This window comes from Centrocercus urophasianus, unplaced genomic scaffold (genome assembly GCF_019232065.1).
Source record: "Centrocercus urophasianus isolate 14NV4802_14NV808 unplaced genomic scaffold, USGS_Curo_1.0 seq_31, whole genome shotgun sequence".
Taxonomy (NCBI): Eukaryota; Metazoa; Chordata; class Aves; order Galliformes; family Phasianidae; genus Centrocercus; species Centrocercus urophasianus.
In genome coordinates this window covers 7,675,242-7,700,370 of record NW_024884878.1, presented here as the reverse complement: position 1 = coordinate 7,700,370, position 25,129 = coordinate 7,675,242, and the positions used below count along the sequence as shown (strand labels likewise).

General features: G+C 42.9%; 1 protein-coding gene across 4 annotated transcripts in view; it reads left to right on the top strand.

The window, feature by feature from the left end:
* The first annotated feature begins 4,422 nt into the window (after positions 1-4,422).
* Positions 4,423-25,129, top strand: part of TNFAIP8 (TNF alpha induced protein 8) — a 26,119-nt gene continuing 5,412 nt past the window's right edge. The window contains exon 1 of one of the 4 annotated variants that reach the window (XM_042829541.1): positions 4,423-4,443. In XM_042829541.1, coding sequence (XP_042685475.1) covers position 4,443 — 1 coding nt within the window. In that variant the 5' untranslated portion in view covers positions 4,423-4,442. Of the gene's footprint in view, positions 4,444-13,667; positions 13,868-17,849; positions 17,980-18,395; positions 18,495-25,129 lie in introns of those variants that run through there. The other 3 variants (XM_042829542.1, XM_042829539.1, XM_042829544.1) reach the window with 3 other exon arrangements.

Genomic DNA, 25,129 nt, shown 5'->3' with positions numbered 1-25,129 from the left:
ACAGCTTTTCTCTACACACACTTGATCAACTCAGTATCCTTCATATAGTGAGGAGCCCAAAACCAAGCCAGTTCTGTGTGCAGATGAACAATCACTTCCTTAGTCTTGTTGGCCTATTTCTGATAGGAGGAGAAGACGCTCTTGGCTTCCTTGGCCCCCTGGGCACTCCTGGCTCATGTTTGCTAGCACCTCCAGGTCTTCTTCTGCTGGGCAGCTTTCCAGCCACTCTTCCCCAGTCCCAATCCTGTACCACTGCATAAGGTTGCTGTGACCCAGGTCTCAGCATTAAGCTGTGCTGCATGTTATGCAATTGGACCTGGCCCATCAATTCAGTCTGTACAGCCAAGATCCCTTGGCAAAGCCTTTCTATGTCAAGCAATTCAACAATCCTGCCTCAGTCGTCCACAATGTGATATTGTCTATTCAATAGCTGTAGTGCTATTAAAGGTTGGAACTAGATGACCACTGTGGCCCTTTTCAACCCAGGTCATTCTATGATTTTATGACTGCATTGTTGTTCCATAAGATCGTTGCGTTTTGGATTCTCTGTACAGTAGGTGCAGATGTCATGGAAGGAAGGTCCTGGGGAACTCCTACATGTCTGCACTCCGCCGCCTCTGGAAGGAACAGTTCGTCCTTCTCTTCAGCTGCAAATTCTGCTTGTTTAACATCATAACTACTCACACCCATCCATGTATTCAGAGAAGGAAGCAGTGCTGTTGCTGATGAGATGTTCTTCTTTGCTGAGGGCAAAGATACCTCACCACAGCATCTTTGAATGTGTGCCAGCAAATTGACGCAGTGCTTCTGTGATTCTGTGGTTGCATGAGAATTTTAAATTCTGAAAATGGAGGCCATGCATTGTGTTTGAGAGCTGTCCACCTAGATTCCAGTGACATGGAACTCAGTCTCTCCAGCACGGAAGCACTCCTGGCTAATTCAGGCATGGCATTTCTGTACCATTTTGCACCAGAACTTTAGCACAAAGGTCTCCAGCATTTTTCCACTGAGTCAACAGCCATTTTGCTTCACTGTTGACAGTAAAAACTGCATCACATGAACAAAGACAGGAGATCTTTATCCTGTGCAGCAAAGTCATTGACCTTTGGGGAGTTAGAAGATAATTGAGTTTTGTTACAGGATCTGGGCTAGTAGCAAGAGATCCAGAGGAAAGGTTTAAGACATCTTATTTTGGAATAAGAAATTCTTAACGGTTGCCTTTATTTTTAGTTTAAGAAGTGATGCCTTTTTTTTTTTTTTCCAAGCCTATTCAATCTGGGAATCACAACTGGACCTCTTCTCAGTCCCTCAGTAAGGAGTGTGCCTTTCTTGCAAGCATTTCTATCTCTTCAGAAATGCCCAGGGAGGAATTCTTGGAGTGCTGTGACATCTTCCATTCCTGAATACTTTCCTTTTTGATTCCTGGTCTGTTTCTTCCTCATAAACACTTGGGTTTCTCAGCCCCGCAGGATGCATTGTAAGTTTTAAATTCAGTATGACTTTATGCAAAGGATACTCCATGTCTTCCTGTCAGGCCTCACTTTTTATCCTCAGTGTCTCCTGGAGGCGGATGGAGATATTCTGTTGCCCAGGGGCCTTTCCTGTCTGTAGCCACAGTGCCCACAGTTCTGAGAGAAAGGAGGATAAGTATGAATAAGCATGCTCTTGAGGGAGCTTTGTAGGTTTCTTAGTCACTGGAGGTTATTTTAGATGCGTTGTCTGTGCTCACATTAGTTGTCTCCTGTCTTTCCTCCTCAATTTGGTCATCTGGTTTTGAGATTCAAAGATTACGAAGAAATGAAGAATGTGACAGCGTGCTCCTGGAGGGAGGAGAAAGGAGCAAATCCCCTCTGCCAGCAGCTGAAGTTGTGCTCAGGCGTAATGTAAGCAGACAGAATGTCTCAGAGCTAAGTCCCTGCTGATGTGCACATCTAGGAATATTGCACAGCTGGATTTGGAGAGCATGATGGTTGGTAAATAATGCGAGCATATTTTAGGAATATTTCTGAGCTGTGTACCATATAGTTGGGTGCATAATATTGCTGCCTTGGTTTATAGTAAGCAGTGATTTACAAAAATCAGAATGATAGCACAGGCTTGCAGACGCAGTATATATCCTATGAGTGTTAACATGCAAAACAAAGCTTTGCCCTAAAATACCTTCCTTAGTTTTCATATTCAGTTAGTTCCTACTGACTGAAATGCGTGTGAAAATAGAAATGCATGTTTAATTTTTGACAGAATATCAAATACTACAAATGCAATTAACAGGAGCCTTACAGGTGCCTTCACAGATGCTGCTGACTGTTGATATTTTTGGTTATTTTTTATATTTTTATTAACTCTCTTTTCATGGAGGCTTATCAGACACTTTGATCAACAGACAGGCTCCAGTTTAGTGCAGGAATAGATACTATTTATTTGTTGGGCAAGGGCAGTTCTCCTCAGATACAGAAGATACGGCCACATTTATCTTGTTTAGTCAAAATAACATTTATGTCTTGTTTGAGTTTTAGTATGACACACCAGTGAAGCATTAACTTCCTTGCACAGGCAATTTTAGAGCTTGTATTTATAGTTTCCAGAGATTACAGTGATATTACAGTGTTATTACCATCTGGGACCTGTTTTGGGTGAGTCTGGTTTCACTCCTTTTGAAGGGTTTGCCATGGAATGTTGGGAGAGGAGAGCACTGTGTTCTGTCTCACCAGGAGACCTCAGCATGCAGCTGTGTTCAGACATCAGGAGCACTGAAGAGAGCTGGATAACTTCTCTGGGATGCACAGCCACCAGCTGGTTGTAGGGGTTTGCCTGAGCATCAGCAGGAGAAGCTGATGTTTAGGAGATCCCAGTTGCTCTCTGGAGTGAGCCGTTCTACTTCAGATGGAGATGCAGTGCCTCTTCACTCCAGATGAGTGACCTGGGGCTTTTGCCTCTGAAGGACTAGTATGCAACATGTGGATGTGCTAGCATGTTAATTCAGACTAGGTATCAATTGTGGTTTTTTATGCTAAGGGTAAGAGCAGCTTCAAGCTGTTAACAAATTCTTGTTTCAATCCATAGTTGGGGCTGAGTATCTCAAACTTAGTTCAGTTCTGATTTCATTTAGGAACATTTGGTGAAAAGCCTCAAATTGCACTGAGTTGGAGGTCAGGTAATGAGCAAAAATCTCTGGTCATCAAATCCATCACCTTCTGTAATTTCACAGTTTTGCATAAACATCATTAGCTATAAGCTGTGTTTTGTGTGCCCATTGAGCTGTGTATCTCTACAGCTCTGCAAAAAATTGCTAAGCTCTGTTTTTAACACAAGAAAGAGGTGGTTTGCAGCACTTTTTGAAAGGTAAATATTTGTAGATACCATATGTCAGAGAAACTGGTCAGACAAATGGATAATTGGTCCCCACAAGTGTTGTTTTTTGTTGTTGTTTTTGTTTATGTATAGGTGTGTCATCAAAGAAGGTTCCATAGAACTGTTGTGGTCTGGCCATACAGAGGAATATTGACATGTGCCATCCTCATTGCTTCTGTGTTTGCATCCCTCTTAAAAGCCATAGAAACAAGAGAACACATCCCCTTTGCACCATAAGCAAAGCAGTATTGTTTGTCACACTAACACAGAACTAACACAGAACGCTCATTTTGATCAACAGTATTTTTTAAACAACATTTTCCTCGATGGTACAATGGTATCACATTAAAAAAGGTTTCTGGCATTAGACCTTGCCTATTTTAATGCAGTAGGTTCCTGTTTCTTCTCACTGTTTCCTTACATGTTCACTATTGAGCATTCATATTTCTTCCTTGAAATTAATGCCAAAAATCCCTTATGACAAGGAGGACTGCCTGTACCTTCCTTATATCATCAGTAGGGCTACAACCCTGTAACTATGGATAATACAGATTTGGCTTTTTTTGCATGCCTGTGATCTTGCAGTGAAATTTTCACTTCCTCAGAACCTTGATTTGCTTTGTTTGATAAACCAGTACACAAATAGTACCAGAATTCCAGAAATCTACGTGTGGACACTGCAGTAATTAATTTCTGTAGGAATTTTGAAAAGGAAGTAGACTGTGCAGTGGCTGTTGAAGAGGTGTGTTTTGGGCCAGTCACAAGTTTGAAGGTCATTTGCAGTATAAACTGGAGAGTAAAAACCACAGAGGACTGCAAAGCCACATTCTCAGAGAACATGTAAACTGGATGACTTTAGTATTATGCTGCCCAGACATGTTCAGGTAAGATTCTACCAGCTTCTTCCTGATACTAGGAGTATGTTTTGTTATGGAGGTGTTGGAATTATCTGTTTTGCAAAGGCATGGTATTATCTTCGAGTCAAATATATTTGTAGCCTGGTCTCAGAGTGCTACATTTCACCTCTGCTTTTCTGCTCCTCTGCTGGGCTTGCTATCGTTTCCTGCCTGCAATCAACTCCACTGAAATCAAGTAAGCTTCCTTGGGTTTAAATTCCAATCTGAATGGGACAGCTGTATAGCAAAGTGAACATATGAGCTCCTTGGTGAAAAGATGTTGTTTAACTGCTTTCAGTTAATGTGTGTTCTTTTAGTGTCACAGTTGTGGGAAGACAGATGTGTCATGTCTCATATTTGATAAGCGATGAAGATACATTTCTTCAGTTGCATTTGGATGAAAAATTGGTAATTCTACATTTGTTGAAATTACAGATTGGGATGTGGGGGGAAATGAGACGAACTTGGGCAGCACTGTTTAATGTGGCTGAAATGTTTTGAGTTTTGAGTGGGGCAAATTCATCTTTTTCATGGGAAATGTGAAAGCATTTGAACATTCATGTAGGATGTAAAGTTTTAAGGCAAAAATGAAGGAGAAAATGTGTATTTAATTTTTGTTTTTGTTTTTATTTTCTTAAGATTCCTGAAGTCATGATAGGCAGGTGTTTCTACTCAACATGGATTAAGCTAGAATATCCTAATTTAACCCATACTGCATCTGTATTACTAAAAGTTAGCTTTTCAAAAATGTCAGTTTAATTTTTGATTGGCAAAAAAACACAGAAATAAAACAAATCTAAACAAAAAAACGTGAAGAAGTGACGGAGAAAAAGAGATAATGGGGGTGTCCTCCCAGACAATCTGTTTTGGAGCATACAGAGAAAGGACTAGTATTACCAAATGCAAGGTATATCTTATTTTCTCTGTCATTTCAGTTGTTCTTCATTTTCTAAGGACCCTTCATCCGAAATGACTGAGACTTTGTCTTTCCTTGGAAGGGATGCGCAGGAAAAGGAGTGTTCAGAATGTTTTGCAGCCCTAGAGACATTTGTATGTGCAGTCTTCATCCATTATGTTCCTTGCTTGCGATGGGTGACATGGTCTTCTGCACAGTAGCATGGTATTTCTTGGACTGTGTGTCTCTGTTGGACATTAGGAGGGAGCTTTCAAACGTAGCTGTATTGGAGTTGGGAATAACGCAGCCATGTTCAACCTGCAGCCCACAGATACACACATCACTCAGCAGCAGCCAAACCATCAGTGCATTGTTAACACTGCATCAACAGAAAGCAGGGCACGGAGAGAGCAGTGCTGTGCAGTGCTGACTCAAGTCATGGCACATCACTGTGTGCATTTTGATACGCTGGCTAAACACAGGGCTCTGAGTAGCAAGGAGAGTTTCCATGAGGGAACTTGAAAATAAAATCATAGAACCATGGAATACTTAGAGTTGGAAGGACCTTTAAAAGGTTGTCTAGACCAACTCCCCTGCAATGAAACACCCTCACTGTAAAATGCTTTTCCCTTAAAGACGGGAAATTTAGATTAGATGTAAGTTTGAAACCATTTCCCTTTGTCCTGTCACCACAGACTCTGCTGAAGAGTCTGTCCCCTTGTTTCTTATGTTCCCTTTTAGATATGACAGGCTGCTCTAAGGTCTCCCGCAGCCTTCTCATCTCCATGCTGCACAGCCCCAGCTCTCAGCCTGTCCTCGTAGGAGTGATGTTCCATCCTGGACACAGTGCTCCAAGTGAGCTCTCACCAGCACAAAGCAGAGGGGCAGGATCACCTCCCTGGCCCTGCTGCTTTTGATGCAGCCCTGGGTGCAGTTGTTTTTCTAGGCTGTAAGGGCGTATTGTTGGATCATGTCCAGCTGCCATCCAGCAGTACCCTCAGGTCATTTTTGACTGGGCTGTGCTCAATCTTTCCATCCCCTCACCTCATTAAGAATTGCAACCACTGCCATTGACAAATGTTACATACTTATTAAGTAACGATGTTGTATATTTTGTGAGGGCTGCTCCAGAAGTAATGCTTCCCTTATTATCTTGACCCATGACATCAGAGGGAGATGTTTGTGCTATGGCAGTAGAGGCTGAACCTTCCTACCGATACTCCATTCCATTTTGTTGGTATGGGACAGATGGCAGCAGAGGGGCAGTCTGACAGAATGATGCCTGGCATGGAAGTGCAGATGCGGCATCGAATTCCTCTGTGCAGAAGAAAGTAGCACCCATTGACGCTCACAGATGCTTGCTGAATGTTTACAGAAACCAAAGAGTGAATGCTGGCGCAGTGAGATGCTGAGTGTTGTGTTTCAGCTGAGGTGGCCATCCATGACAGTTGGTTAGCTCTGCTGATGCAGACTGCTGTAGATGCAGCATGCAGGCCCTGCTGAAAAAAGCAGAACTATTGGTGGTGACTGTTGAAAGATAATGTTTTGTAGCTGAGAATTTGCTCCATACAATAGTGTTCTTGTGCTCTTTGTATCTGCTGTCGTTTCCATGGAAACAGATAGGAAGTATTACTTTTGAAGCGACCTACATATGTGCAGCTCAAAACAGTCTCTATACACTAAATGCAGCCCAGGCCAGCCAAAATGCTGGACGTCCATGCAATAACATACAGCTGTTGTCTCACGTGCCGACTAAATTCAGGTGTCAGCTGCTACACCAAAAGCACTCAGTTCTCAGAGTTTTCCATTCCAGAGTGCATGGGTAAAGTGCATTTAAACCCTTTTGTGCAAGTTACAACATCAGATGCTGATTTGAAGCCACACACGAAACTGGTCAATCTGCGCACTGTATCTGGTCCTGCTCTGTTCTGAGTATTGAAACAGAAGGCAGTCCTGACATCTGTGCTTTTCGAGGCACTGTTGCCACCTCGTGGTGTTATCCAGAACTAGCAACACGAGCTCCATGACCTAAAGAAGCCGGCCGCAGAGCTCACGGGAGGACGTGGTTTGTTGGCTGATGGAACTCTTGCCGATTTTTCTCTTTCTCCTGCTCTGCTTGTTTTCCAAAATAGCCAAAATTACCCATTGTTGTACACAGTAAGTTTCAAATTTGGGAACTTGCAGTAGGACAGCCCCAACAGAGAAGCCACTTGAGGGAGTTAGACATCTTAAGGTTGGGCCATAACTCAGCTTTCAGCAAACAAGACATTGAGCAAAATGTCCAAGAAGTCTGATTTGTATTACATAATACTTGAAATAGTTTGTGAAGGTCTTGGGATAATCTTGTGAAGTGGTGTTTGGTTTGGCCAGGCCCCAGAGTGCATACTTGGTTATTTTTACTGCCAAAACACTTGAAGAGTTGTCTCTAAAGAAGATAAAATTCTTCAAGGGTTTGATGTGCTTTTACAAAACAAATTAAATTGGACTCCAGCAAGAGCTCCTGACTTTTTTCTTTAAAATGGAACTTAGGGCAATCAGTCATGATCCAGTACTGATTTTTTAGTGTAATGCTAAGACATTAAACACAGCTTACAACAGAAATTTGCATGAATTGCTCTCTAGCTTAAGCTTGTTTAATACTGGGAAAAATTAGCAACATATATATTTTCAGTCATTATTACGTTAGAAAATTGCTCAAACTGTCTGTGAGAAGAATAATGACATTTAGTTGTAAATCATAGAATCACAGAATGGCCTGTGTTGCACAGGAGCACAGCGCTCATCCAGTTCCAACCCCCTGCTGTGTGCAGTTCGCCAACCAGCAGCCCAGGCTGCCCAGAGCCACATCCAGCCTGGCCTTGAATGCCTGCAGGGATGGGGCATCCACAGCCTCCTTGGGCAACCTGTGCCAGTGCCTCACCACCCTCTGGGGGAAAAACTTCCTCCTAAGATCCAACCTAAACCTCCCCTGTCTCAGCTTAAGACCATTGCCCCTTGTCCTGTCACCATCCACCCTTGTAAACAGCCGTTCCCCCTCCTGTTTATAAGTTCCCTTCAAGTACTGGAAGGCCACAATGAGGTCTACCCAGAGCTTTCTCTTCTCCAAGCTAAACAATCCCAGTTCCCTCAAACTTTCTTCACTGGGTTCCATTTATGGATGGGTATTTATAAAGAAATAAATCAGAAGTTGGCTTAGGTTATATTCTTCTAGCCAGTAAATAAATATGAAAGGTTAATGATAACTGCTGCCTTCCTCATGCAGACACTGCTTGCCTGCACTGCAGTAATGAGGCAGGAAGAAAGATGAATGCTGCTGCTTTATTAGAGAGCTGCTTGAACATGGGGAGCCTGCAGTGCTGATCTGCGAACTGTGATTTAGTTTTGAAAATATCACTGTACCTGAGATAAGCAAGTGCTGAAAATGTTTCTTCTAAGGCTGCTGTAAACAGCGAGGTTTTTCAGATTTCCTTGGGTGTTGGGAACTGGTTCTCCAGCACTTGTTCAACAGCCTTAGTTAATAATTTCCCCAAAGAAATCTTGTTCTTAAGTACTCTTCCAGATTCCTAATGTGGCTTCAGTCTGAGCTTTACGCAAATAATAAACTGATTTAAAACCTATTTGGGACATGCATAAATCAATATGGTTCTTTGTACGAATCCCACATAATCAAGTACATCTGGCTTGAGAATGTAAACTGTAGCTAAACTGAATTTTCAAAGAACAAGCTCTGGTTAGGTTTAATATCCATTTAAATCCCTCTTTAAATCTCTTTTAATTAAATCTGAACTCAAGTGTTATTCTCTTAGCCTGTTGTTTTTCAGTCTTGTTTGGTTTTAAATTTTATCTAGATCAGATTGTATTTGATACATGAGTGGTGGTGTCACTGTTTGCATGATTTGGCATTAAAAAAAAAGGCATAGTTTGATTGTTACGTATTTGCAGAACACTTTGATCGTTGGCTTGGAACTGGAACACAGCCCTTGCAAACCTAGACATGTGTTTTCCCATATGTACGCTGCTTTTATGTGAACAGAAACCTTCCTTTTGTAAGATAATATCCAATTTTTGGTTCCAACAGTGTCATTACAATACCTTTTTGAAAAGAAGAGAGTGCCATATTAGCCATAAAACTTCAGTAGCGCTGTTGAAATCATACCGTGTTTAACACTAATTCAAGCACTTTGTTCTCAAGCTCTTTTTCACTACTGGCCATGCAATATTAGATTTTCTAGTTTTAATTAAAACATTCCCTTTTAATTAAAATTGTTCCAGCACTGTGTTTTGATGCATTAGTATCTGGCAATGCCTCTTTTCTTCTGTCTTGCTGAAAGCAGATCAGATGTAAGTATGTCTTCTTACAGGTTGTGGTGATGCTGCTAGTCTCTGCCTAGATTATTGATTCTGCAGCAATCTAAGGAATCAGTGACACTTCTGTGCACTGCAGAGCTCTCTTTGGCATTCGTGGGGCGTTCTTGAGGCATTCTGCTGTCCTGTAAGGCTTTCACTGAAAATTCAGTGGTGCAACTATGTGTATGGCAAATATGGATGTTGTAAACTGTAGAGGAGTCTAACGGGACTCAAGTTTCATTACAGAGGTCTTATAATATTAGTCCAGAAGATTGAGCTTTATCATAGAATCATAGAATGGCTTGAGTTGGATGGGACCACAAGGATGATCTAGCTCCACCACCCCCTTACCCCCACCACAGGCAGGGCCACCAAGCTCTACATTTAATACCAGACCTGGCTGCACAGGGCCCCGTCCAACCAGGCCTTGAACACCTCCAGGGACTGGGCATCCACAACCTGTCTGGGCAGCCTGAGACCTTTGTATTCCTTCTTACCTCTATCCCTTTTCTTCTCTGGAGCAGAACAGCTGAAGTAAGGAGCTTCCATAAGACAAGTTTTGCTGCATCTACATATAAACCAGGATCTGTGTTAACCTGCTGCTTCCCAGCACTGCCTTTCTTCCTGCCCCAGCTTGATGGGTGCATGTTCAGTCTCCTTGTCACTGCACGGTGCTGCTTATTCTGCCAGCATGCTGACCAGACTGAAGCAGGTCTGCAGACATACTGCTTACTCTGAAGTGAAGCTATGGGCTTTGCTTGCTTTAACTGGAAGGTGACCAGCAGTTCATACGGCTTTAGGTTTGCTGTCCTTCAGGCCTCAAGAAACCAAGAACAGGGTGGAGAATGGATGCTGAAGAAGAAGGCATAGAAATAAGCAAAGAGGAGAGCAGGGGAGTGGAGGGCAAGAACAGGGCAAAATGTCAGATACCAAGCATAATATGGACAATGGTGAGGAGCTGTTTGGCAGTGCTCAGGGCTGGACTGTCTATAGTTTGTTAACCACATGGTAGAAACATACACCAGTGTACTGTCTGTGAGATGGGAGTATTCTGAGCACCTCAATGAGGGGTACCTGCGCTATCACATGAAGTGGTTCAGGTCGTGTGCCAAGGGGAACAAGGCTTAAGAGTAAGAAATAATGCATTGAGCATCAGGCCAGAACCTGAAGTAGCCACCCTTTTTAGATCTGGCTTGTGGATTCAACCTCCTAATGCTTTGGTGTGGTTAGTCTCTCCAGGTTTCAGTGGACTGAGTTTTCCTAAGGTGAAAACAGTAGCTTGGCATGTGATATATGAATACAAAGACATTTTATTTAAAAATTCTGTGCTATAGAATCATAGAATAGCTTAGATTGGGAGGGACCTTAATGACTGTCTAGTTCTACCCCCTGCCATGGACTGTGTTGCCAAGCAGCAGATCACACAGCCAGGGCCTTGAGCATCTTCAGGGATGGGGTATCCATGGCTTCTCTGGGCAGCTTCTGTCAGCACCTGAGCACCATCTAAATAAAATAGGGAACTGGGATGTTAAAGCTGTGCTGTGCGTTGAAAGCAATCATTACAACAGCAAGCAAAACCTAATCCCTGTCTGAATTATCTTGATATATCTGTGTGAGGTCTAGTTAAAGCGGCAACAAATAGGTTCTTGTACTTTGTCCTATCAGTTATGGTACTCTATAAGTAGTGCTGTTAAAATTGCACTGCTAATCAAAATGCTTTTCAGTGTAGAATAACATTAGAGCCCAAATTAACAAAATTGCATAAGAGCTGGAGATTGTTTTTGTTGCACTCTTGCCACACAGACAGCAAATATTTCATTCTATTTTGCAATAATAAAGTAACAAAACTGCAGATGTTCCTGCTCTGCCCCTCGGTTAGGAAATAAATTTAAAATGACTTCTTGGTTTGCTCATTTGAATGTCTGTGTGTAGCTGTGTCAGTGCAGAACTGAAAGCAGAGGAAGTTGGGTACAGTATAAGAAAAATGAAATTTTAATTTTTCGCTGTACCTGCCCTCTCTCTGCACTTTTGTTCTCCATATGCCATGGATAGATGAGGAATGCTTCAGCTGCTAGAAACCTTCACAAAATAATTTTGCTGGTGGCCAGTTGGATTGGGTGTCCTGGCACAGAATCAGTTATGTGACCTCCGCTGTAGAAGGAGGATGTAGAAAAGAAAACAATCAGCAATGCAAATAAAGATATCAGTTTCTAACAAGTATCTGTTTCTAATTTTTCTTTCACTTCATAGCTCACTCTAAGTGTCCCAAACAGAATTTAGTAGAGGATTAGCAGCTTTTATCTGTTTGAAATCTGTCTTGTAATACAATTCTTGTGTAAATTAAATCTCCCTATTGATTGTTTTTGCTCTTTTGAACTGTTAGTTAAAAATTTGCCTGGAAATCTGAAATCCCGAATTGCTTTTTAGTGCTACAAGAATAGAATTCTCTATTAGCTGGAAGTAACACATGATTCTTCCAAACAAGTCCAAGGTCTTCATTACTGAACCTGGGGAAAACAAACGTATAAGACAAAGAAATGAGATTTCTTTATGAGATTACTTTATGAGATTGGTTGCTCATGAGATAAACAGTGCAGTTGTACACAGAAGGCATTAAACAAGATTTTAACTAGAAAACTTGCTGTTACGTTTATAATCCTGCTAAGAATTCTTGTTCTCTGAAAGTTTTTTCATGATAACTCTGCAAAAAAAAATCCACACCATTTTGTCTGTATGGAAAGACTCTTACAAATTATCTGAAAGTTAGCGAGTAGTGCCACGGGTACTGTTTTCTTCCTTCTTGTATTCCAGAAATTATTTGGATATTGTATAGCTGTTTTGCTTTCAGACAACATAAAGGAAGTCTGAAGAAAGACACAGAGAATAATATGAATTCTGTATTTCAGGGAGTGTTTAATTTTGCAGCCAGCTTTTTCTCTTGTTATTCTGTTTGTCTTGTATTAGGCTGTCCCTGATCTCTTCTTTTTCCTTCAAATGTGCTGCTGTTCTTGGAGATGTGAAAGGAGGGCAACCGTCAAAGACTTTGCATATGCATCTTTCTCTAGTTCACTATTAAATGAATCAAATTCAAATTCATCAAATTCACTATTTAATGAAACTGTTACACGACAGAAACACAATTCTGCATGTATTTGGAACATGAGCCATTGTTTGAGTGATTACCTCGCCCATGGACCTGTGAGCAGAGCAGGCTGGCCCATGCTGAGGGGACCTGCTCAAACCCATTCAAGTTGGGTTTGAGGGAGATGGACATCCCGTGCCTCGTACTGCTTTACATGTGCCACTGTTGCTTTGGCTCTGATGGCAAAAAGACTCAAGAGAGGAACCGTGAAGGCAGAGAAGATGAAGAGAAGAGCAAATTCTTGCTGTGGAGCTTGCATGAAGCCTGCAGCCGGAAGTCTAACAATCACTATCCTTGGCAGTCTTTGTCCATCATGCATGCCAGGGCGCAGGTGATGCCAGCCTGCAGTGCTGCTGATGTCCATGTGCTCCATCACGCCAGGCGATGCCACGTGCAGTGGTACGCAGGTGGTATCTGTGTGCATTGCTTTCCGAATGACAGCTCTATGGGGCAGCCACAGGTGAGAGCTCCACTCTTTGGCACCTGGGAGGATACCTGGTAGGTGGGCTGGTTTCTGCATCCCAGGAGATAAGCAGTGCTGAGGAAGGCAGACGCTTCTTGCTGTGTGCTACAAGATCTCCTCAGAGGTGCCAAAAAGCACGTCTGCCTCTCTGTGCTAACAAAGGAGGGGTAAAAATCAGAAATCTCCCTTATGAAAATCTGTATCTGGAGAATCTGCCTGTCTGGAAAATAATACTTGTAAAAGATACAGGAAGGGACCAGTGGAGCAAGGCAGTGGCCTGCTTCTTCTCTTTGACTTTTCATCTTTAACTTCTAGAAAAAGTCTTTCTGTTAAAACCTACAAGTTAACAGACACTTGCTGAAAAGCTAGTTATGGTTAATTTCATAATGACACCGTGGCACTGTGGCATCCAGGCTTTTCCATGTTAACTATTTGTTGTCCTTTTCCCATTGCACATATCTTTTATCTGAGGTACTGCATGAGTGTACTGTTCCTATTTGTGTTGGGCAGCATGTCTGGGTATTGCAGAAATGTTTACACTGTTGCACTTACTTCTGCTTGGGAAATACTATTTGAGTATTGGTGAAACACATTTAAAGTGATGGATGCATCACATAATTCCTCAGTATGTTTTGTAAATGCTGCCCTACTTCAGGGCAGTATCTGTTGTTCCTGTCCCATGTGAAGGTCTGTGTTCTATGGCAGTAATTCTTTATGCTTGAAGAGTAGCGGGGAGTGAGAACCATCACCAGAAACCCATGTATCAGAGACAGGTAAGCTTGTTGGAGCTACAGAAGGAAAATCCTTCCTCTTGTGCTACTGCATGACTTACTTGCTAACTTACAAAGTTTTTGTAATCCTTAGAAGTGTGGTACGTTGGAGTTCACACCTTGCAAGCAGCAGGTAAGAAAATGTTGTTTGTAGTAGCAGTGTGAAAGCTACCACTTCTTTCAGCAATACAGCTTTAAGACCACAGTGTAGTGCAGGACTTCTGCTCCTTGCAGCATTCTCATTTACCTCATCCTTGGCCATTACTGGAAAATAAGATCTTTGTCGTGCTGCATGGCATAGCACATGGGAATCCTCCTTGTGGTTCTGTGTGTGCAACTCTTTAAGGGTACTCCTCTTTCTGTTGTCAGAGTAGAATACCCAGATGTCCTCTACCTCAGTATCAGTGCTGTTACGTGGCTTCAAACAAGTGTGCAGCAGTAGCCAGCAAAAAGACATGCAGTTGCTCATAAAGAGAAATTATAGACAGTTTACAGGCTATTGGCTGTAGCAGGGAGTTGAAGTGGGACACAGACCTTATTTTTATGTTATAGAGACTTGCAAGCTCTTTAGCGTAGCGTTCTGGAAGAACAGCAGTTATCAGCAGAGAATGGGAATTGCATTAATCAAACAGAGAGAGATTAAAAAAAAAATAAATCCATGAGGGTGCAAGGTGTGGAATGCTGCCATACCACTTCCTTCTGGAGAACTGTGCTGTTTTCTTTTGCAGTAGATTTATTCTTGCTTCCATAGAAGCTGCTGCTTCTTGAAAGCTTCTTCCTGACGCTTTTAATTCAGTGGTGCTGCTTCCTCTTTTTTGTGAAGCTACACATTGCAGTCCCTTTCCACATTTCAGCATTGAGCTTCAGTATCTCGTTCAGTGCTGATTTTGGCCTACTGTTATTTTAAGATTAACTTTAAATACTTGTAAAATATGCTTATTGCATATTTTGCTTATTTTCCTGCTTAAGCTGGCTTTGTGCTATCACAGCTGCCTTTTAGCAGAACTTTGCTAATTTTTCTAAGTAAGCCAATTGCTGATCAGTAACTGTTCCTCATGCAGTATTTCTACATTAGTACTATAAGAAACGGGGACGATCTGCACATAATTTACAAATGTTTTAGCAGAGAGTGTATGCAAGACTGCACTTCAGTCTATCCATCTATCTTTCCCAAACTTTGTGGCTTCTGGATTGCTAGCCACTGAAATTTAGAATTAAAATCCATTTTCTATGTGTGCCACACAAAGAAAAGATTCAGTTTTCCACAGGGAACTCTACCATCCTTTCAGAAGTTGTGCCTATCCAAATACCTGGTTTGTAAGGAGTTTTAAGCCCTTCATTTTAGGAAGTTACTTTTTTTCCCCCAAAGTCAATCTGTCCTATGAAATTTAGTTATGTTACCAGATCCTATTTTTAGACTTCTTGTTTTGCACTGCTCACTCTGTATCACATGCAGAGTTTATGAGTAAACAGTGCTTCTCAAGCTTCCAGGCTATGCACTCACCAGAGGACTAGAAGTCAGCCTAGGTTCTGTGGCAGCTGCAGGAGAGAAGAGTGTCATCCCTTACCTGGGCAAGGACTTTGTGCATGGCTCTGCTTAGCTTTTTAATAATCCATATTGTTTGGTACTTCTACAGGTGCTCTAATGAAGTTTATTGCAGTTCATTCACAGAGTGCAGACTCTAAAGGTGATAACGTCCTTACAGTCTATTGCCATCAGAAGTCACTGTTCAACACAAGATCAGAAAATCACCTCCCTAAATTCTCCTCAGTGAGGAATGGAGCTGAGTGAGGAGACATGATCTTGACCCTGTAGGGAAGAAACTAAAGTTAAACATCAGTGTTTTCTCATCAGTTCCAACAGCTCTGACGTTTCTGAGATTTCAGAAACGTAAATATGCTGAAGTTGACCTTTAGGTACAAGTCTCATTAACTCTCCATGTCTGTCCATCATCTAAAATAATGAAGGACATCTTTTGTGTAAATCTGTTCCTGGAAGGCTCGTGGTACCAGGTGATCTTCTGGTTACTCTATCTCTCTGCCAGCACTCCCTTAGATTTAATCTAAGGTCCTCACAGGCTGTTGCAGTCCATCTTGACTAGCATGATGCATCTTCCTGTTCCTCCTCTATTCCATTAGGGTTTTTTGAGTGGTTTCAGTCTACTGTCCAGTAATTACCCCAAAGCTGCGGTCAGGAAGCTTGTGGAGGAGTAATTTAATTTTTTCTTTTTTTGATTGAAAATGTGGCTTCTTTAGATAGTGTAGTGATTTTCTTTCATTGGTATCATGTAGGGCTTTCGCATTTGCTTTCATTCTCTGTGCTTTGAAGGGTGCAACTGCTGCCCTTTGGCACCTCACCGGAGGCTGTGAGACCTGTGGGAGACAGCTAGCTGCTGGAGGAATGATCCTAGCAGACATGTGGAGTTGTGCATCATGCCAGTAAGAAAGGTTCTGCATTGCCAAGTGCGTTTAAAATGAGATCTTAGCCATGGGAGAAGTACATGGCAAAAGGCAGTCCTTATCGTGAATAAAATCACTCAAAATAGCACGAGAAGTGCTCACTGCTGAAGTCTAGTCTGCACAGCAAATATGCTGTGGGTGAAGAATTGAGACCAACCTTCCCAATGCTGTGCTGTTATTTGCGAGACCATCCTTCCTGCTTAGATCATATTTTATGAGCACAGATGAATGTTGCAATTCAATTTTTTTTTCCTTAATTATTTTGAATGCACCCCTATTCTGTGCGGCTCAGAGCCTTCTAGTTTCATCTTGAAGTACATCTTAACTAGGCTCTGCAGAGAAGCTCACCTCTGCTGTCATCTCAGCCATAGCCTTTCCACTCTGCTTTTGTCCCATTCACCAAACTAAAAATAAATTCAGTGAATAAGTGGGAAAATACAGTTCCTTCTGGCTGTGATTTCACCGCAGACAGTGCCATTTGGAAAATCAGCTTGCTCATTGTTCCCACTGCTTTTGTTCTGCGGGTGCATGTTCTGTCCTGTTGTGTGATGAGGTGGAATTGTTGCAGAGGACCCTTTCTCTTGCTGGGTTGTACGACAGCATTGTGTGGTATTACAAATGATGCACGCAGGCATGTAGGTATTACAGGCATTACAAGTATCACACAGGCATCAGGTGATTTCTCCAGGCAGCAGAGGTGCGTTGCACTGTTCAGGGTGGCTAACGCGACACTCTGAGCAGAGATGGAAGGCAAAAAATGTCGAGCTTCTGCTGCTGCTCCTCACCCTGCGAGCATTCGCGTAGTCACTCCATGTTAGCTGGTCTCATTAAGGATAAAAGGAAGGAGAGAAGACTGAGGTTGGATGTCAGGGGGAAGTTCTTTATAGAGAGAGTGGTGAGGTGCTGGAGCAGCTGCCCAGAGAGGCTGTGGATGCCCCGTCCATCCCTGGAGGTGTTCAAGGCCAGGTTGGATGGGGCCCTGGGCAGCCTGGGCTGCTATGAAATGTGGAGGTTGGTGACATGGCATGTGGAAAAGGAGTTGGAGCTTCATCATCCTTAAGGTCCCTTCCAACCCTGGCCATTCTGTGATTCTGTGAAGATACTAAAGGCCACATTCGAGATAGTAGCTGCTGTAGAAATGTAGTTAAGGCTTTGGAAGCAGTTGATTTAAGTTAGATGTGACTGTCATGGTTAACAGGGCCCTGTCTGTCAGCCAGTTGCTGCAATCACAGTCAAGGCTGTTCCTTGCCAAAGGATTTTTTGGCCCCCTGTGCTTGCTTTCTCATACCCTGCTGGCGAGCTGTAACAAGTAAAACTCCACCCTTTCTAGAAACCAGGGAGATTGAAATGCATAACCAGCAACTGCTGGCAAGGGAAGTGAGAGTTTCTGTTGAGGTGCTGCTGCTTTTCCAGACGGCGGCTGGTGTGCTTGCTCCGAAAGGGGCGGAATCTCCTGAGCAGCTGAGCCCTGATTTGCTGAATTCGCAGACTTTTCCCCTTAAAATCCCAACCCTCCTCTTTTTTTTTCTCTTTCTTCCTTTCCCCCTTTTTTTTTTCTCCATTTTTCAAGAAGTTGGCTTGCAGCTCCGCAGGGCTCACCTCAGCATCTGGTGCCCATTTCGCCATGAGCCTGGAGGCGGACGAGTCCCGCGAAGGTAGGGAAGCGGCCCCACCAGCTTCTGGGTCCACAGGGGACAGGGAGAAGTGAGCAGCAGCCCTGCCTGCACAGAAATGCAGCGCACAGAGAGCCCGGGATGTCTGCCTGCCCTGGCAATGGCCTGGTGTGTGCGGCGCTGCTGGGTGGCAGAAGCAGCGCTTCTGAGGCCAGAGAGTATTGAAAGAGGAAGGTTTCACTTTGGAAGTGCTGTGTCTTTGGACAAAAGAAGAAGTGGTGCGTGGGGGAAGCGAAAGGTCGTTGATTTGGGATTAGATGGTTCTCGCTTCCCTGCCAGGCTGTGAGCAGCGCAGGGCCGAGAGCTGCGTGTGGTGCTGGGTGGGAGGAGGGGGCTTCCTCCGAGCTCCTGCCCACAGAGGCTCCTGGTTCCGGAGGGGAGCAGGGCTGGGTGTGTGTTTCCGAGGGCACAGCTCGAGCCACAGTGTTTGGTGACTGTGAGCAGTCCTTGCAGAGGCTCAGGCTGATAGGGATCCAGTGTGGCTCAGCGGGCAGCAGGTAATCCAAGCGCTTTGCATTTGGTGGAAACAAGAGCTTGAGTATTTCAGCTGGCCTTCCCCTCGCATTCTTACAACTTCCCCTGCTTCAAGATAAACATTATTAGGAACCTCTGCCTGCTTGCTTGCATGAAAGTGTGTTTTCTTGCTGTCGGTTTGGACTGGGTCAAACTTAGTGGTAATACTGTAGTAGAACCCAGTTAATAACAGAGGATTACAAAGATGTCCAGTTTTCTTATTTAATTCTCCAATTTTCCCATTGAATGAATGGGTGAGCTCAAAGGCAACATTTTGGAACAGCAAAAAAGTATTCCTCTGTAGAAGCTGCTTGAAAAGGGAATGTGTAAGAAGGAATGTGTCTGTGTGAACGTTCCCCTTTGGTATTACAGGAGATCAGCAAGTGTGCCACAGCAGGACCAGCCCTCTGCTTTACTTACAGGAATCTTCAGACAATTCTACCAACTCGGCTATACTTGAAATGTAAATTTTCCTCTTTAAAGAAAGCTTTTACATTCCCAGATGACTCAGAATCTGAAAATGCGCTGAAAAGATTTGTGTCTTTCTGTGCCTATTATTTTGTTTGCTGTGGTACAGATTGAGATGACAAGATCTCCGTGTTGGGAAGAAAGGATTTAGAGCAAGTGGCTGAGATGGGAGAGGAGGAATAACTTCTTGGTTAGCTACTTTCAGCTGGGATATACTTGGGGTTTTCTGCACTGTGATTTTAATAGGCTGAAGTTGAATGTAAAAACATAAATAAATGTTATGGAAAGAAGAGGTGAAGATACCGGGGAGAAGGCTTTTCAGTCAGTCAGTAAATGCATTCCTGGTAACTCATTCCCATCTCTAAAGGAATAATTGAGAAGCATGAGAAAAGAGGGTTTGGGGCATACTGGATAATTCCAGTGGATAAAACTAGAACTAACAGGTGAATTTATAGTGATAAAGTTCTTATACTGCTTTTGCCTCGTGAGGTTGAACACGATGTGAAAGACAACACTGATCACAACACTGAAAAATACAGTCTGTGTGGTGGTTTAGTGCATGCAGCATGAAATAGACTTTCAGAATTCTTCAGTTGTCTCTACCTCATTAAGAGTAGAGCTTGTGCTTTTTTTTTAAACTAACTGTGACAGTGGGTGGTTGATAGTTCATGTGGGTGCAAAACTGAAGGTCTCTTTAAAGAGAAGTCCTGATTTGCCCATGAATTGCGAGGCCTTGCCAGGGGATTAGTAGGTAAAGTTCTGTGACTACAGCAAGGGATGCAGGCTGTGTTCAGGTGATTGTAAAGTATGTGTTTTGCCATATTCTGTAAATTTCAAGGCCAGAGCTAGCAGTGAAAGTGCTGTATTTTGTCTGCTACGCACTAGAGAGTAAAAGGAGAAGAAAAGTTCAGGGAAAATGTCATTTTAATGTTTGCGAGCAAAAGCAGGAGGAACCATCTGGACACTGGCAGATGCGTCAGAGATGTGCATCAGTCAGTTGACGATTTTTTGTTGCATAGATAAATTGCCTGCTGCAGATGACATTTAGGAGATTACTGGTGCCTTAAATATCGTGTGTGCAGTTCTGTAAATAAGAGCAACGCACATTAACAGTTTGGGATTTTGTATCATTTCTGTAGGTTATTACAACTTACAATCAATACAACATAAAGGTAAGAATATTTAGTCTTGAATTTAATGTTGGGAAGATAGGAATGGGAAAAAAAAAATGAAGGTTATTAAAAAAAAGAGAAGGAGTAATTGTCATCTGGACGCTGTAATGTGGTACCACAAACTTCCCAGGAGAACACTGCCAGAGGTGCAGATGGGTGCAGTTAAAAGCAGGAAGTTAGCACCTGAGAGAAGGAGAAATGGTGAGAAATTTGGAGTAGATATGTCAAGTACCCACTCAAGTCAAAATCATTTTAACGTAAGGTTTCTAATGTAGTTTGGAGGTGTGTACAATTAACGAAGCAAGGTACAGGAAGCCTGATAAAAGCAACTTGAGGACACAGGTAAATTTCTGTGGTTTGTAATATAGCTTCTGCAGCTACATCTTCATGTAGGCACTTGCCACTCCCAGTCAGAGCACTTAGAAAGAACGCTGGCTTTGTTTTCCTGACCCAGGCAGGGTAATCTTTGAGATAAGCTATCTGCAGACAGATTAGATGGAGACTTCGTGGTAGGCAGACGGTTGGATGATCTTAGAGGTCTTTTCCAACCTTGGTGATTCTATGATTCTGTGACTCCCATTGCCTCTTCTACCGGTATTTTTCTACTGTGCATGACATATGGGGTCCACACTGAGCAGCTGTCTCCTGCAGAGCACTTGGCATGTCTTCGTATTCCACATACCATTCCCTGTGCAGTGCAGGCCAGTGGGTGAGCGAGGTGGTGATGTGAATAGAGGCTGGGGCACAAGCACTAGCTGTGGGTGGAAGGCTGCCTTAGGGAACCACTGAAACTCTGAACAGGTTAATCATTTAGCTGCAGTTGCTGGGCTGAATGCTAGGTTGCCTTGAGAAAGATAATTAGGATAATTATGCTTACGCAATCAAACCTTTTAATCCATAGTGAACTGCAGGCCTTAAGTGTTTTAATTGTGAATAAGGTGCCATTCCTTGAAGAGAGGGCATCAGCAGGGAGAAGCAAAGACAGGCTGCGGGGAGCTTTTGGAGGTCATCTGGCACGATCTCCCACTCAAAGCAGAGACAGCTTTGAAGCCAGATCCAAACTTGAAGTTAGCTGAAGCTGTGTAGGCTATTTGTGTGCAGTCAGGCTGTTGGCATCTTCAGGAGTGTGGCTCCCACAGCTTCTTTAGCTCCAATATTGACTGCTCCCTCTGTGAAGAATTTATTCCTGACATCAAGTGAAGATTTCTTCTGCTGCAATGCTTCTGTTGCCCCTTGCTCTTCTGTGCATCTCCAAGAGGAACCTGGCTGCACGTTCCCCATAACCCCTCAGTAACAAGGTGGATCTACTAGTCAGCTGTCCTGTTAGCTTCTTCAGGCTGAGCAAGCCCAACACAGTTCTCTGATCATGCCTCCTTGGATAGGCTTCAGTGTGTCAGTTCCTCTAGCAGAGAAGCTAGGCAGGAGAAAACTGGACACAATATTCCACTAACAGGAGGATGGCATTCTGTTTTAAAATTCTTTTTTTTTTTTTTTCTTTTTTTTTCAATTTCCAAGAGTTCACCTGCATTCAGAAAAGCTGCAGTACTTTGACAGTGACATTTCAAAGTTCAGGAGCTGTCTGAACAAACAGGCTCTAAGAAATATTTTTGTAATCCACGAGCCAGTGATATTGTAAGGAAGAACCCGGACAGCAATGTAGCCATTCCTACCTTCAGACTGAATTCATCCATTATTGCTTTCATTAGTAACAATTACCATTTGGTCAAGCCTTCTATCAAACATGATGAGTTTGGTTTTAGTGTTCATTGGGTTATTTAAATATTGCTTTCTGAGAAGAGTATTGCTTTTTCTCCCTCGTTTAGAGTAGTTATAAACACATTTGGCTAGTAATTAAAACAGATGAAATCTATATTCCAAGTATTTTCTCAACCTTCTGAAGTGATTTTTTTTCCAATTGTTTTATGATCTGTGGTAAGAGCCAGCCTTTCATAGAGAGGCATGAAAAAAGTACTACCTTTTATCCTACTTTTTCAACAGAACTTATATTTTCCCATGCATTACATTCAATAAAATAAGTGGAAGGTTAAAAATGACCTGACATGCTTTGTGATCCGTTTGAAATCAATGTTCATCTTTAAGGATGAAATTTTCACCTTGTTTATGCAGTAGGCATACAGCCGGTGAGTAGCAACCGTTGCTGTGTGTGACTTTGTGAGAAATTCGAGTGCTTATACCGAAAGTTATGGTGTTAATAAATCTCTCCAACCTTACAGTTAGTTTTATACGTACTGCTACTAACATTTTTACTGCAGGAGGTACAAAAGTTGCTGCTTTTCAGTTTTTCTCTCGTTCTGCCCCTTTCTTTGTTGTGTGAGTTGTTTACTTTTAAAAGCATATGTGCAATTTGTATTCTGTAGACACACCTCTGTAATGACTTCTGAGCAGAAAAAATGTGTGTGATTAATGATGCACCTGTGTCTGCCAGCAGACTGGCACGGCATCAGCACAGACCTTCAACTTGCCCTCACTTGGGCACAATCTTGTTCTAGGTGATGAAGGGAGAAACTGGGAAACTTGTTTTGTATTCTACATTGGTGACTTTGTTATCAATTTTTCTTTTCTTCATAACATTCCCTGTCTTGGTTGGGGTCTGAAGTTTGGTTTGGTTCAGTTTCTTTAGTTGGTTCTAGTGGTTGACCCTGCACGTAATAAGGGATTTGAAACTAGACAATCACTGTGGTCCCTGTTTTTCAACCCAGGCCATTCTATGATTCTATGATTCCCTGTAATAGTTGTGTTTGGGTGCTGGCTTCTAGTGCTTGGCCAAAAGTGAAATGCAGAGAGCCCTGCAATGCCATGGCAGGTTTTGTTTGGAGAACTAGGAGTCTTCACAAATTGTGTTCTGCAGGTACAGTGCAGAGAGAATCAGACACACAATGTGGAAGGTTTCTTGGAAACCTTCTTCCTTACTTGTTGCTGAACTCAGGATCAGTGTTTTTTAACTATACAGTTTAGTAAAGAACAATCAGCCAGTCTTATCTGCATACCAATAGAATCTGTATTTTGTTTTGACGCTGCAATATGTGAGGGCTGCTCTGAAAGTAATGCCTCCTTTTTACAATATTTGCCCATGATCTCACAAGTGAATGTTGGTGGGATGGCAGCAGGGGTTGAACCTTCCCGTTCCAGGCTGTTGCCGTGTGACAGATGGCAGCAAAGGGGAGTCTGACAGAGTGGTGTCTGACATGGACATGCGGATAAAGCAAAGGGCTGTGCCTGTATTCCTTCATTTGGAAAAAAAATGGTGCTCACTGACACTCATCAGAGCTTAATGGAGACCATGCCGTGGACATGAGCACACTGGGGCAGTGGATGGTGCGTTTCGGCGGTGATGACAGTGACAGTGTGTCACCTCCACTGGTGCAGACTGTTACCAGCGTGACGTGTGGGCTCTTGCTCATCACTGGTGAAAATCATAGCTGATGCTGGTGACCGTGTTGAAAAATAGTGCTTTGTAGGTGAGACTTTCTTCTGTCAAACAGTGTCATTGTGCTCTTCGTATCTGTTGTCGCTTCTATGGAAGTCAATAGGAAGCATCACTTCTGACGCAACCTGCATAATTTATATCTCTCCCACTGGAGAAGAGGTGCCAGTGGAATGCCATCCTGTCTGTAGGATGCAGACAGTGGAGCACAGGCCGACGCCGACAACAACAGAGGAATGAAACTAGAAATACAGGAAAAGCGCTATTATTTGCACAGTCAGTGAAAGACTCTCAGACCTTTCTCTCATTTGAACTGTCTTCTGCTGTGGCTTTCTTTACACGCTATTCAAAATACTCGCTGTTTGCATTTTGACTGCGAAGTTGCTGCTTGTTCTTAGCAATTATTTTCCCTGTTCCTCTCGGGCCAGATTGTTGTCTTCTCTCTACCTTGTGGGCAGGTATCAGTGCATCGTGTTTTTTCCTACATGTGTCTTTAACTTCCTCTTTTTTCTCTTCTCCTGGGTAAAACTCTAAGTCTCTTCATGCGTTTAGAGTTCCCTTGGTCTGCCTGTCATTGTGATTTTCCTCTCGCATTCAGCTCTATATCCTGTGCCTACAGCTAAGGTTTTGTTTTGCTAATGAGACATTCTCGTTGTTGGCATGGTTTGAAAAGCAGCTGGATATCTCTTGTTTATCTGCGCGCCATTTGCTTGTTTTGAAGGAATGACCTCGATTGTGCTTTATTTCACATGGAAAGATTTGTGCACTATTGCTATTAAGTGTAGATATGGAGGAACTCAATGTAGCCCTAAAAAGGCCGAAAGCCGAAATCTAATCCCTCAGCACCTGTCGGTACATTCCAGCAGGGATGGCACGTGGTGGCGGAGGAGTGAAAGGGCTCTGCTCTCTGTGACTGCTGAGTTGTTCTCGGTTTCATATCCAGTAAGGTTTAAAATATGCCTCTGTAGCAGTCATCAGAGGTTAATACAATTTTTTTCTTACTAAAGCAAAACTATTCATAGAATCATAGAATGGTTTGGGTTGGAAGGGACCTTTAAGATCGCCCAGTTCCAACCCCCTGCTATAGACAGGAACACCTCCCTTGAGAGCAGGTTGCTCACAGCCCCATCCAGCCTGGCCTTGAGTGCTTCCAGGGAGGGGGGGCATCCACAGCATCTTTTGGCAGCCTGTTCTAGTGTCTGACCTATGAATTAAAGTACATACAGAAAATGCAGGGGGGAAAAAAAACCAAAAAACTTTCAAGAAGGCTTTTTGAATTTCTGCATCAGCTTCAGAATGTGGCTTGTGCAGCACAGGGTGGCTCTGGGAAGCACAGGCGTAACCGGAATAACTTGCTGGCATAGACTGCTCTCGTGGGACTGCAGTACTGCACATACGTTTTTGTTGGTAATAGCATCCTTCCTGCAGCATTGCCTGACTTTAACCTGCAGGTTCTTTGTTATTTTGGTGGTTCTTCTCACCTCCTTATTGAAAACAAACAAACAAACAAAAAAAAAAAAAAAAAAAAAAAAAA